The sequence below is a fragment of the Odontesthes bonariensis genome, chromosome 16 (assembly GCF_027942865.1).
Source record: "Odontesthes bonariensis isolate fOdoBon6 chromosome 16, fOdoBon6.hap1, whole genome shotgun sequence".
Lineage (NCBI taxonomy): Eukaryota > Metazoa > Chordata > Actinopteri > Atheriniformes > Atherinopsidae > Odontesthes > Odontesthes bonariensis.
The window spans coordinates 6198606-6212401 of record NC_134521.1 but is presented as its reverse complement, the minus strand read 5'-3'; the positions used below and the strand labels follow the sequence as shown (position 1 = coordinate 6212401).

Below are 13796 nucleotides of genomic sequence, written 5' to 3'. Positions count from 1 at the left end.
CTCACTATTCTGAGCATCCACATTAGTGTTGAATGAGCCGTGGAGTATAAGGTTGTGTAGTGGTGAGAAGGTGTGCTGTCATCATCCCACGTCTCGTAGTGTTCTGCATAAAAAGCTGCTCGCTTGGGATTCAGCGCACCGATTGGCTAGAAGACATGATTTGTGTATGTCAGTGATTTAATAAAAAAGAGAAATAAAACAAAGAAATAGCCAGTGCAAGGCAGAGAATTCTCTGTGATATTTGGTGGCATGTCAAGTGTTACTGCTCGGTCTGTATTTCATCACTGATTTGGGTTTATAGCGTAGGACACATGCAATTCACCCAAAAAGTGCATGCAGTGTAGTTAGTGGTGTGTTGGCGTGCTCTAACCTTGGAAAGGTCTCTGAAGTTACCAGGCAGAGTGAGATCAAGCTCCTCTGAATCGTAGTTGGTCAGGACCCAAGGGAAGACGGGGTACTGGTTCAAATCATTGTAGGTCCTCCCTGCAGGGGTGAAAGGGAGAGCATTCCACTTTGAAGATGGTCTCATATTGTGACAACATGTTTGTCTGTCTGTGTGTTATAATAGATACCGTACAAATACACAGCAGGTTTAATTGCCAAGACATTATTTTACCAGACTGCATTGAGTTTTTTTAAAGCAGCTCATTGCATAATGTTAAATGAGCGCAACTCACTTTAGAGTCAACTTGCCAGATGAGCATCACTTTTAAATTACACCAACAAGGCTGTGACAAACAATACATGCCAATAAATAAAAAAATGTTCTCATATTTATATATACATGAAATATATATATTTTATATACAAGTGAAATACATATATGCGTGATTATTCTTTCTATTGACAACATTCATATGTCAACATATAGAGTAATATAAGATAGTTTGATTTATTTTTTACTCTTTTTGCAATAAATGAATATGTGTATAAAACCACAGCCATATAGTTACATAGAGTAACTCTATAACTCCATAACTCTGTTTTTTTCCTGCCTTTAGGAAAGGCTTTTTAAAAAATTTTATGTATCGGTGATGATCATGATGCAAACGGAACATTAAGTCTTTTTTTTCTACAATAGCAAAGCAAAAGCAGGGTTTGAAACTCCTTTGTAAGTCTATTAGAAATAAAATACTGGAATGGATCAGGATTCAGGGTTCAGACTGTGGCAGCAAAGCTCCAGGACAACCACAGAAATGTACTGCGCAATAAGCTGCAGGCCGCTGTCTTTTTCTAGCGTAAACCTTTGCCATAGATTCTGAGCGCTCTAACAACAGGTTTATTCACAGGCTCTTAATCTCTACTTCTCTGTTCACATTCCCCTCTCTCCTGACCAGCCCCCCTGTGCCTGACACAAACAAACCCACAGGATGCTGATGCAATTGCCATGTTTTACTGTAGGGACAGTATTAATGAGCTTAATGAGCTCAGTTTGCGCCACACACACAAATGTAAAATGTGGTCGGATTGTTTGTTCTACATTTCAGAGGACTTTTTTTTTTTTTAGCAAATTCCCAGCAGGCAGTCATGTTTCTTTTAGTAGGGAATGTTTCTGTTTGACCACTCCAAAATAAGGACCCGATTGATGGGAGGGCTGCACTGATGGCCATCCATCTGTACACTGTACATCACGGTGCAAAAAATGATCAAGATCTTATTCACAACACCAATGGTCTGTCGGCTACCAGTCTGATCAAGGTTCTTTGTTCTTGATTATGCAGTTTAGATTGGCAGGCAGATACTGGAAGTCTGTTAATAGGTTTAATTTTGGAGACTGCTGCTGAAATGTTCTTGTGCTCCCCCCCCCATATCTTCATAAAATGTGAGAGATTAAATAGAGGGTGTGTGTCTTTTAATTTCCGATGTCTTTTTATCAGATGCGGGGGCGGGGAGGGTCCCCTTACAAGTTAAAGAAGCATCCCATGGAGCACTGAGAGATGCAGCAGGGTTCATCTGTGAGTGTCACAGGGGCGTAAATTCTTATGTAAACATGTTTTTCTTTTGTTATTGTGGAGAACTGTGCATAAAATTATGAGATTTTCACGATTAGTCCATATGTGGAAAACTTCAGAGGGTCTAAAAACTTCCCTACTCCATTAGCAGCTCATAAGGAATGATCTCATATCTTTAAATTTCTGTATCTAAATATTGAAATGAAGTGTCTCGATAGACTGGCAATGTAGACATACACAAATGAGACGAGGCTGCACTTTATCGCTGCGCAGTTATTTATTTTTAACACCATAGCACAATAGAAACTGTTGAAGCAGCAAAATAAGGTCACACTATGTAAATCATCACAGCAAATAAATGCCAAAAATCACACATCAGAACGAGCACAAATGAAGCAAACAGGATGTATTGTATTTGAATGTTGACATCACATTATCTTGTCAATATAATTCATTGTATCACTGAGAGACTCGAAAAAAAGTCTTTATCACAGATTTAGCTTACCTGCAATTGTGTTAAGAAACATGAGGTACTCAAAATTGGAGATCTCTCTCCTCTGCCAACGCTGCGTCATGTTGGACGACTTGAAGAGTTGACGTGGGGTGGCCAAGGAAATACGCCTGAGATTGCAAACACACGAGCACAGTGAATTTTCATTCTTTATGTCATTTTTTTTGCCATTCCAAGACAGAGGGGGCGAACACCTAACTAAAGCTTGTCTATACCTGGCTTGTGGTAGTCCATAACTCGTTCCCACCCCCACCCGTGGAAGGCTGTAGACCACCCTTTTCACTGTGGCCTGGTCGGGGAAGTTAAACATCACAGATGCTGGAGAGGTGACAAGACAAGACACAAGTCAGCATGTGAAGAACACACTCAGAGCCAATCGCTCAGCTAAAGCTGTGCTAAATGAGAGGTGCACATCATTCGGAACAAAAATGGGCTCAAAGGCCCACTTTGTGGTGGAATCACACTGCAGTAGAATTAAAACTCCCATCACCAATCTAGTTGCATAAGAAGAGCTCTGCAGACTCACTTCTGTTGGCCATAAAAACTTCTAATCCGGTGTTCTGCAGGAGGTTACGTCTGGAGAACACAGCTCGGATCTCACTGAACATCCATTTGCCGTGCAAACCCTCTGTGTAAGCCAGCACCTGTCCAGGAGGAACGTTCAAAAGTGAAACAATGCAAGCACAATTCTGCGGTTTATGTTTCTCTAGAGTCTTTCTGTGGATTCATCTGTAATAAAGATTGCTGGCTCTCACTTTAGCGTCTGTATTCTTGAAAGCAGGATCGTCTTCATCAACTTCAAAGTAGATCTCAGTCGTAGTGATGGAGAGAGTGCCTCGGGCAACCACCACTGGCGCTACCAACTGAGCTGGAGTACTGAGAACCACAGGGCCTGGGGGGGGGTGAACGCATAATTCAGGTATTACTACTTGAGCTATTCATAAGACTGACTAAAGCTGGCTTATTATACAGAGAAGTGAAAAGCATCACGGACAACAGAATAACGAACAAAAGAGTCATTTCATGTCAGTAAGGATGATTATTTATATGGATTTTTCTGCTTTGCTTGCTGGTGCAATCGAACCGTCAGGCTGAAAGGCAGCGAGTGATTACCAGACTAAATAAGGTTAGATTTAGTTTAGAATCAGTTTTCAGTACATGATCACTTCATCTTTTCAAGAGAGATAAATCAGCTGGTGGTTAGTGCAGCTGCGAAAAACGTTCAAATGTCTGACTTGCCTTTGGAGGTAAAAAGTCTTGGACGGAAACGTACTAAAAACAAGAGTCATAGATAGTTCACCGTTTAGCAGGACAGAAACCGTGGTGCTTGTTCGTGCGTCTTCACGTGTTGGCATCTTACCAGCGAGGTTATCAATTTCTTTCTCCTGCAGCAGACTGACAGCATCATCGTCTCCCTCCAGCATCAACTCCGCCTCCGGGTTCTGGGTGACCACTGAATGGCTGCGGAAGGTTTTCTTGGACTTCATACCATCCTCGTCCTCTTCTGTGCCTGTTTGAGCGTGTAATCGAGAGTCTTCGTGAGAGGGTATTACAAGCAGGTTTGGAATGAGCGCAACCTTTCTGTATATGTGATGCAATACTGACTGTAGTCATCCAGAGCTTTTAGTGAAACATCAGCGTGTGTGGATCCAAAGGCGTTTCGAACAAATCTTCGTCTCCTCCTCAGGTCATCCTCCCAGTAGTCCAGGCGCCAGAAGTCATGCAATTGGCTGGAAACATAAAATGGGAGATGCAGACATGAAGAAATTAGTGGTAATTTAGCTGAAGATGAAGCTACAAATAACATTTATCTCAGCAACCTCCATAACTAATTTCCTACGCTGATCGATGGGATGAAGTACTGCAGTATCTCATCCAACTCTGCATATACCAATCACTAACTTTAGGTTAAAGAAATCGCACAACAATTGACTTGTGAAAACAGATAGAAAATGAAAAGCTTAGGCTTGAATCATGCAAGAGCGACTGAGAGTCTTCAATAAGCAGTGCAAAGTTAAACTATTTAGGGCCAAAGAACTTCAGATGCAAAGTGAAATCGTCTTTTTTTCCTTGACAAAGCAAAACAAAACTCTATCCTTATTCCGGAAAAATGTTGCTGAATTGTGCGCCTCTCAGCCTGAGGACAGAGAGCTTTCACACATGAAAAATGGAACCGGAGCATCAAGAAGTCCCAGCCTTTAACTGCGCAAACAGAATAATGTCACTAAGCTACAAAAGTGTAAGATAAAGAATCCGTCATATTTGGGGGCCCGCTGAGGTAAGCAATTTACTTCATCAACAGTGACAGTGAGGACGACAGACGTCCCTCCAGCTATAATCACATCCTTATTGTAGCTGTGAGCCTGGAGGCAGACCTGCATAATGAGCAATCACAGATTTAATGAGTGCGCTAAATCAGTCTCACACTGCAGCTACCAGGCAGCTTCAATGTTTAGAGCCAACTCTGTTTCTTCCTTTGGTTCACATATACGATAGGACAAGTTTTGATTGAAAATTCCTGCTTTTTGTTGGTTTAGTGAAACCCTCCTATTATCTAGAAAATCAAAGGACATTCTCAGTGTGCTCGATCTCACAATGTCCTGAATGAAATTGCACGCTGAAAATGTTCCACGGTACAATCTGACCCACCGTGCCCTCGCATCCTTTGCTCACCTCTGTGACATTGTCCCCCACGCTCCGTGCTTATTGGTCAGGATGTTGAGGATCTTCTGTTTCAGCTGGTTGGCAGTCACATGATCTCTGTGCTTAGCAGCGCTGATGAGGTGATCACACATTTTCTCCTCCTCTCTCCGGTCTGCAGCATACTGGGCACAGTTGGACTGAGGAATGGGAGATAAACAGTTTAACTGGGAACGGTCAGACACAAAGCAAGATTACTGTCAGACATCAGCGGTGCAAAAGCACTGAAGCTTTAGATTTAGATTTTGCACTTTTCAGTTGTTCAGAACTTATAGATGTGGTATTGAATGATAAAATTATTCCTCAAACATTTGTGTTGGTTCACTTTTTCATAAAGTCAAAACGTACTGTTTCTTTTTTTACATATAGGTAAATGTAAATGTATTTTATTTCTACAGCCCTTTACAGACAATCCTTACGATGTACCAAAGCGCTTTACAGCAGGTAATAAATAAAGAGAAGAAGAAGTAAAAACAATAAAAGAACAGTGAAAGCAATAAAATACAACAAAATCAAATAAAATCAAATAAGATAAAAGTGTCATCATACTACTGGGTATTAAAAGCAATCCTAAATAAGTAGGTTTTTAGCCTAGATTTGAAGAGGTCCAAATAAAAAATAAATAAAACATGAAAAATACAATATAAACAACAAAAAAAGGTGAATGTTATTTTCTTTTAAATATAATTACAGGTTTCCTATGCTAAACAGGCCTGTGCGGAAAGACTTTTAAGAGACTACTATCACTGTTTACAGGAAGCTATGAGAAAAAAAGAAAAAGAAAAAAAAAGGTCAGAGTATTTATTGAATACCATCCGTAAAATCAATTGAATTGCTGCCTCGTCCCAAGGTCTACAAATAGGAGCGAGACAAACAAAGACGGTGCTCTGTGCATTTACCTCAAACTCAGCATGTTTGTGCACATCCTCAGCCCTCTGTCTATTCAGGATGAACTCTGCTTCGTTGGCAACACGCACAATATGATCCTTCATGGCATGGCACAGTAGTCTGGCAAAAGAGTGAGAAATATGTGAGGCGACAGAAGGAAAAAACATGGCACTACTGTCCTCATTTAGAGAAAAAAGTAATCCTCTACTAGATTAAATGTAATCAGGGCGCTCTAATATTTCAGCTAACACTCATGTATGTATGCAGAGGTGCATATTATATGACTTCGTACTGAGACACCAACATAGCACTTGTCGAGCACATATCAGCTTTAAACTCCGCACTTCCAGCTGAATACACACACCACCGTGCACTTATCACGTTAAGGCTCTCATTAGGGCTCGATTACGCCTAACTGTTGTAAAGCACTGACAACTAGAGTTAATATGTGAATCGCAAGGACTCGTGTGAAGTGATAATCGTTCAGTGTGATGGATTACCTTCCCTCATTGATGAGCTCAATGAAGGCCAGTCCAGCATTCTTCTGAATGGAGTTCTGCCACTCCTGAGTGGAGAAGATAATCGTGCAGGTCATTTTTATAAGCTTTAAGTACATTTTCTGGAAATCTAGATCAGAGTTTAAAGATAAAAAATACAATCTTTTAGGGTAATGTCATTCATTAAATACCAGGAATATGAACTTATAAGACAGACAAGACGGTAAATCCAGCCAGAATAAGCACTGTGTATATAGACCAGTGCCTGCATTTGTTACTTCAAGATTGGACTGCTGTAATTCTTTATTATTGGACTATCAAAAATTCTCTGAAAAGCCTTCAGCTGATCCAAAATGCTACAGCGAGAGTTCTGATCACATTTCTCCTGTTTTAGCTTCTCTTCATTGGCTCCCGGTTAAATTCAGAATAGAATTTAAGGTTCTTCTCCTCACATATAAAGCTCTTAATGACCGAGCTCCATCATATCTTAAAGATCTCATTGTTAGATATTCTCCCAACAGAGCACTTCGCTCTCAGACTGCAGGTTTATTTGCGATTCCCAGAGTTTCTAAAAGCAGAACGGGAGACGGAGCCTTCGGTTATCAGGCTATCGGTTATGTGGAACCAGCTGCTAGTGTGGGTTCAGGAAGCAGACACCCTCTCTACTGTTAGGATTAGGCTTAAAACTTTTCCATTTGATAAAGCTCCCATGATGCAAAGGATACTCACTCTGCTCTCTTTTACTCTCCAGGTACATACATTATTGTTGTCATGTCATTCACTTTGTTAGCAGGTATGAAAGGTTTGGTGTCCTCTCTATCCTATCCTCTCCATTTTAGAGTGAGAAGTTTTGATGCGATCTGTTGGTGTTTTTAGCAAGGCCACTTTAAAAAAAAAAAAATGGCTCCGTATGAATTGGACTCATTTTGAATTCAAAATGGATTTGATTGGAATATGATTGTATTACAATGGATTGGACTCTAATTGGCTTGTATCTTTGAAGTGCCTTGAGATGACATAGGTTGTGATTTGATGCTACACAACTAAAACTGAATTGAATTGCTATTCTTCACTGCAATTATTGTTCTATCATCAAAGAATGCCTGGAGGGAGCTAAGCAACATGTTGTGGGTAATCAGCCTATCAACATGAAAGAAGTGTAAAACTGGAGAAAAAAAAACCCCAAAAAACTGTACAACTTCATCAGTGTGAACAGTGAACACTTCAACAAAACGGGTGCACATAAAGATGAAGAAACACATTTAGAATTCAAAGTGTCGATGAGAATGCATCCATCTAAGCATCGGTGAGAGTGAGTGTCTCATGTTTTCGTGCATAGGGGAGTGGAGACTTCTGAGCAGGATAACAGTGTTGCTGAAAGCCTGCAACTATCAGAGTTCCATTAGCTCCTGTGGCTCTTAAAGCTATCTCCTGTTACACCCCCACCACCCAGAGGATCGATTTCTGGGCTCGAGCACACTCTCCCGGGCTTCTAATGGCAGACAAGGCCGGAGCCAGTGGTAATACTATACATGCTGACGAGCAGCCACCCAGAAGAGTGGAAGGGAGACGAGAAAGGAAAGGGAGTGGTGGGACAAAAGGGCAGAGCGGGGAATGGCAGAAGATGAAAGCAGTTGCGACTGAAACATTGAGATAAAATTGGCCAGAAAAGCAGAAGTGCCTGATGGTGCGAGTGAAGATGGAGCAGGAAGAAAGAAGAGGCTGTGGTAGAGTTGAGGGAAAAAAGAGGCAGAACTTCAAGAAGAAGAAGGAGCTCTAATGAACCAGAATCCAAAGAAAACAGAGAGGCGATGGGAGAGACTTCATCACTTGAAAGAAAACTGGTCACCCGAACCATCTGAGGAAAGCTTTGGAAAGGTGAGTGTCTTTTAAGCATTACTCAGTAAAACTGAGACGCTGCCTTTGAACACAAGTCAGCTAAATCAGCTCGAGAATCTTTTAATGGTTTTAATGATTTATTTATTTTTCAAGGTAAAACTGGTTTAAGGAAAATTAAGAGCATGTTTTTTGGCCTTGATATTGCTGAGGGAAAATTATATCGTAATGATGGGTACAAAGTCATATTATATTACATCTGCAATGCGCTCATTACATAGTCAGCGCCGCTTTACAGGGCAGATCAATAACTCCACAGCTTCCTGTGTGGGGGGAGCATTGCCAGTCATAACAGGTCATAACAAAGCAAACAAAAAAAAAAAAATAGAATGAGTTAGAAAAGGGACTAATTGAACACAATTATTCAGGCTATGACCGAATGGGTCTTAAGGGTGAGGGCAGTGCAAAGACAGACAGGCGACGGGTCACCAACCTGAGAACAGAGCAACATTACGAGCTCCACCACGGACGTGCTGGACTTCATACACACCAGACCTGCAGCACAGACACAAACGGCACAGTTCTTTCTCTGTGACTCAAACAAAGTCATCACTGCGAGACAAAAAATATCATCAAATAAGGTTTCTGCAGCAGTAAACAGTCGTCATAGTCAAGTTCCTTAAAAGCATGCTACAGGACAGACAAGAACAGCTGAGACTAAGAGGAGGGAGAAAAAAACTCCACACTCAGACAGTGGATCACAAAAACAGGACACCAGGAAGCAGGTGGGTACAGGGTGGTCTGCAAAACACTTAAGATCGGAAATTCAAATAATTTTACTAATAATCATAATCTCATCTAACAATATTGAAATGCCTATCTAGCTCATTTGAAATAGTGTAAGATGCTGACTTCATACCTGCTTGGCAAATGAGTGAAGCAGCCACGTCAAAGACACACATTCACTCAGTCGTCCTCACAGAGCCACACATCCACTTCACTCTCAGCCTCACTCTCACACGGACAGTGCAGTGAAGGACAGTGAATGAGGAGACTCCACAGAGAGACGCCATTTAGAGGAAAAGGAGCCGTGTACAGCACCTGTACCTTCTATGAGCAGTTCCTGCCCATGGCTACCCAGCAGCGTCCTGGACAAGAAGGGAGCAAAGTCCACAAAAATCTCCCTCAGCAGGGGGGCCACCTTCTCCAAAGCTCGCTCCAGCTTGGTGGTGATGCTGTGGAAGAAACAAGTGAGACAAAAAGTGAGAGAAAAAGGAGTGAAAATAAAATAAGCAACATACAACATGAGGGTAAAAAAAAAAAAAAAAAAAAAAAAAAATCAGGGGATATACGGTGGGTGTGAAAGAGAGCGAGAAAAACATGCATGAAAGTAATTAGCAGGGACAGGTTTGAACAAGGGAGGAAGCAAAGAGAGCGGGAAAAATAAGGCAGATGAGAGACATAGAAATAGGTGTGACAAAGACACACACAAAAAAATGTACAGAATCTGAAATATGCTTAATCTGGGTTCGTACTGGCAAGAAAGGGTTGATGGTACTGCGGTTTAAAAGTGAGTTGGAGAACTATTCAACTCAGCATTGTGGAATGGGTGAAGCAAGAGCACTAAAAGCTAAACCTGAAAGAAATGTCCTTTAAAAATGCCAAATGCATCCAGATACTGTATTGCATCTTGACTGCAAAACTATGCCAGTCCCTTTTTAATGTTTATAGAGAAGCTACTGTGCATGTTGCTTTTAAGCTTGATGAAGTATGAAGCCCTGAGGATTCTGGTAATCCATTTCCTCAGTCTGATCTAATTTGTTTCCCCTCATATGTTGATGATGAACGAACAACTGACAGTAAGGTTCTGCCGTGATCGTATTTTAAAGAAACAATATGTAAAGTCAGTTCTACGGTTTCTACCTATGTGGAAATAAAAAAAATCTATCCGGTTGTTATCAGGTAAATAAAACCTGAGATGAGCAACAACGCAGGACACATTCTGTCATAATTTACGTCAAACTGCAGAAGCAACTTGTGGAAAATGAAGTACACCTTACGATTCGATAACTTTAGTAGCAATAACTTGAGTTAATTATTTTCTGTATGATGGTATCAGTCTCTCACATCGCTGTGGAGGAATTTTGGCTTCTTTGAACATTGTTCCAGTTGATTGAGGTTCCCAGGTACCATTAATGCACAGCTGTGTTAAGATCCAGCCACAGCCTTTCTGTTGGGCTGAGGTCTGGACTTTTGAGTGGACCACTGCAGCACCTTGATCCTTTTCTTTTACAGCCTTTCTGTTGTGGATTTGCTGCTGTGTTTGGGATCTTTGTCCTGTTTCCTGTCCCAATTTCAGCCAAGCTTTAGCTTTCGGACAGGTGTGGTATTTATTCTTATATGGTGTGTTTGTTTTTTTTTCCATAAATATCCATTTGGTCTCATCTGTTCAAAGAACATTGGTCCAGAAGTGTTGTGCTTTGTTTAAATGCAACTTTGCAAACTTAAGCTGTTCTGCCATGTTCTTTTTTTTTTAGAAAGAAGAGGCTTTCTCCTGGCAACCATTCGAAAAAAGCCATGCTTGTTCAAACTATTTCAAATTGTACTTTAATCAACTTCAACATTTAACATGCTAACTGAGGTGTGTAGAGTCTGAGATGCACAGTAGCTCTTGGGAAGTTAGCAGTTCCTCTGAGCATCGGCTTATTTTGGGATGAGCTTGTGTGGTCGTCTGTTAACGGTCTTGAAAGTTTTCCACTCGTGAAAAAATCTTTCTCGCGGTAGAATGATGGATTCCAAATTGTTTAGAAATGGCCCTATGACCCTTCCCAGATTGATGGGCAGCAACAACTGCTTCTCTAAGATCACTGCTGATGTCTTTCCTCGTTGGAATCGTGTTAACAGATATGCGAATGCTGCAGAACCAGCAAACGGCCAAAACCTCTGCTTTTATGGCGCTGCTCACACTTACTGATGATCACTTCATCAACTCTTCTTTATAACAGCACTTTTCATGTAGAAAATATTTTTGTAAAAACATATGATGACATATTTTATTTCATATGTTGTTGTTAATCTCTATTTACTTTATTTTTATTTTAAGACCAGTGAATACCGGATATTTTTTTTTATAATGCCCTGATATATTAAACCTTAGAATTAAAAGAGGGTGTACTTTCTTTTTCACACGATTGCACTGCTGCTAGGACCTGCACAATCTATAGCTGTAGATGGCTGAACCTAAGGGAACAAAAAAAAGGGGATCCAAACTATTCTACATGAAAGAAAAACAAAGGTGTCAATGCTTTGTTATATAATCTCTGGTTTTTTTCATATGGCATTTCTACCAAAAGCTACCCCTAAGTGTTTTACACGGGATTTTTCATCCCAGACACAGTAAATCTATTAATTGAATGTAATTTATCGATCTATCTATCTATTCAATAAACTAATAAAACTAAATCAAATAAAACCATTTTAAACAGACAGGAAAGATTGTTCGGAGAAGCATTTTTTTTTCAAACTGTCACGATGCAATAAACAGAGGAGAGGAAACACATTAGACCAAAATTAGATAAATGGATCAACAGAAACTTTTGGGCCTCCTTGGTAATGAAATGAAAGAAGAAACAGACAAAGTGTGTCCATCATTTTATATGACAGCAGACTAACATATGAAGCTGTTTTAGCTCTATTTATTTGTTTTAACCTGTTGATGGTGTCAGATGAGTGATATTTGCAAAAGTTGCAGTAAGGGTTAAAGCAATACAGTTGAACTCAGGTGTGAGTTGGCATTTAGGGTTGGTGTGAGAAGACAACCATGCAAGAAGTTACAGACTAAACTGTGTTATTGTAAAGGTGTGAGAATAGAATCTGCTGGCCTAAAACAGATTCTATTCATGGTGTACAGGGGACATTTAGTAGTAGCTAGGCATAGCGGAGAGTGTGTGGTGGGGGTGGGGCGGGGGACAGGACGAGTATCTCCTTGCCTAAAACACTGTCCTGCATCTCGGGGAGCTGCCTGGAAGCCTGCCAGAGAGCTAAAAGACTTGAGCTCAGGGGGCGTCTGACCGCTGCGCAGCGCACACTGCGCCACCTCACAATAGGCACTGCAATACAAACCACACGTTCAAAAACACACTTGCAGACATGCACACTGATTAAGGCCCATATGCACCGAAACACACCCACCCACTCAGATGTGTGTGCACCTTTATCTGCTAACATTGAAAGAAATGTTAAAAAATACAAGTTGGTAGAAAGTTTAAATGAATAACTTTCTCTTTTAAGGCCACTTCCTTATTTGTGAAAGCTTGGTCCCACATTCTAACGGTGACTCTAACACAGTGTGCTAAACTAAAACAAGACACAGATTCACGTTAATGACAGTTTCATTGACATGTTCTCTGAAGTGCTGGTGGATTCTCATTCTACCGTGTATTGTAAATTAGGACATTAAAACACAATCGCCATGCCAGTGATGAAGAGTGCCGTAGTGTTGGGCAGAGTGAGATGTGTTGGTGGTGTGTGTGCACGACGGCGGCAAATAAGAGCGACTAACGAGCTGATAACATTAGCCAATATCTAGCCTGAAAGTGAGATGCCTTTGAGAACTCATGCTTCATTTTCCCTCAGTTTAGTCTGAGTCGGTGCTATTACAATAATTTGCCTGATTACGGTAAATTTGGATACAATGGCTGGACCAATCAGTTGTGTAACAAACCAAGATTGCAGGAGCTGATGTGAAATTGTCTTTTGAACTGGTTATCAAGTGAGCACTGAAAGAACTGGGTGGCCTATCTAAAAGGTATTTTTTTTTAACATTTAGTCTCTTCACGCTTGTTGCAGGTTTATTCAGTTCTGAAAAAAACGTACTGAGCACTGCATCTGTCGATAACAGAAATAAAAAAAATGCAATGCAAGGCGATGCAACTCTACACTGAAAAAGGAACAAACTTTAATGAATCGCTTCAGTTGGTGGCAAACAAATGAATTGAGTTCATCCAAAAGGAATAGGGCAATTTTCCAGTTAAGTGAATCCACAAAATTACACTGCCATCACCAAGTCAGTAACTAAATGAGATTCATGTGCAAAAACAAATCTATATCAATTAAAGTTTAAAAGTCTTGTTTACAGTCTACACTGCACTGTAGGGATGCAATTATCTTGCATTTATTTAAAACAAAAAAAAAATGTAATCTTCAGTTATTTGCCACAACTCACAGACTATGAAGTCAGCAACTGTGGCATCACCCGCTGAGGCCTCAACTTCAGTATCTCAGTTGCCATCTTGCTCTGACAGTATGCAGCCTTTATGGTTAGAACTGCCCAGAAGCATCATTATTGTCTTTTTTTTTACTTACAGAGCAATAAATGTACAATAAACTAAATAAGCCTTCAAAGTAGCTATT

General features: G+C 40.5%; 1 protein-coding gene across 16 annotated transcripts in view; it reads right to left on the bottom strand.

Annotated features, from left to right (window-relative positions):
• nbeaa (neurobeachin a) overlaps positions 1-13796 on the bottom strand; it is a 96938-nt gene that overhangs the window by 7341 nt on the left and 75801 nt on the right. For 6 of the 16 annotated variants that reach the window (XM_075487521.1, XM_075487524.1, XM_075487522.1 and 3 more), the window contains 14 exons: positions 12374-12493; positions 9486-9619; positions 8878-8939; positions 6552-6616; positions 6063-6171; positions 5137-5303; positions 4069-4193; positions 3824-3973; positions 3219-3355; positions 2990-3107; positions 2679-2781; positions 2458-2573; positions 371-483; positions 6-146 (listed from right to left, as the gene is read on the bottom strand). In XM_075487521.1, coding sequence (XP_075343636.1) covers positions 6-146; positions 371-483; positions 2458-2573; positions 2679-2781; positions 2990-3107; positions 3219-3355; positions 3824-3973; positions 4069-4193; positions 5137-5303; positions 6063-6171; positions 6552-6616; positions 8878-8939; positions 9486-9619; positions 12374-12493 — 1660 coding nt within the window. The remainder of the gene's footprint in view (positions 1-5; positions 147-370; positions 484-2457; positions 2574-2678; positions 2782-2989; positions 3108-3218; positions 3356-3823; positions 3974-4068; positions 4194-5136; positions 5304-6062; positions 6172-6551; positions 6617-8877; positions 8940-9485; positions 9620-12373; positions 12494-13796) is intronic. The other 10 variants (XM_075487523.1, XM_075487525.1, XM_075487533.1 and 7 more) reach the window with 3 other exon arrangements.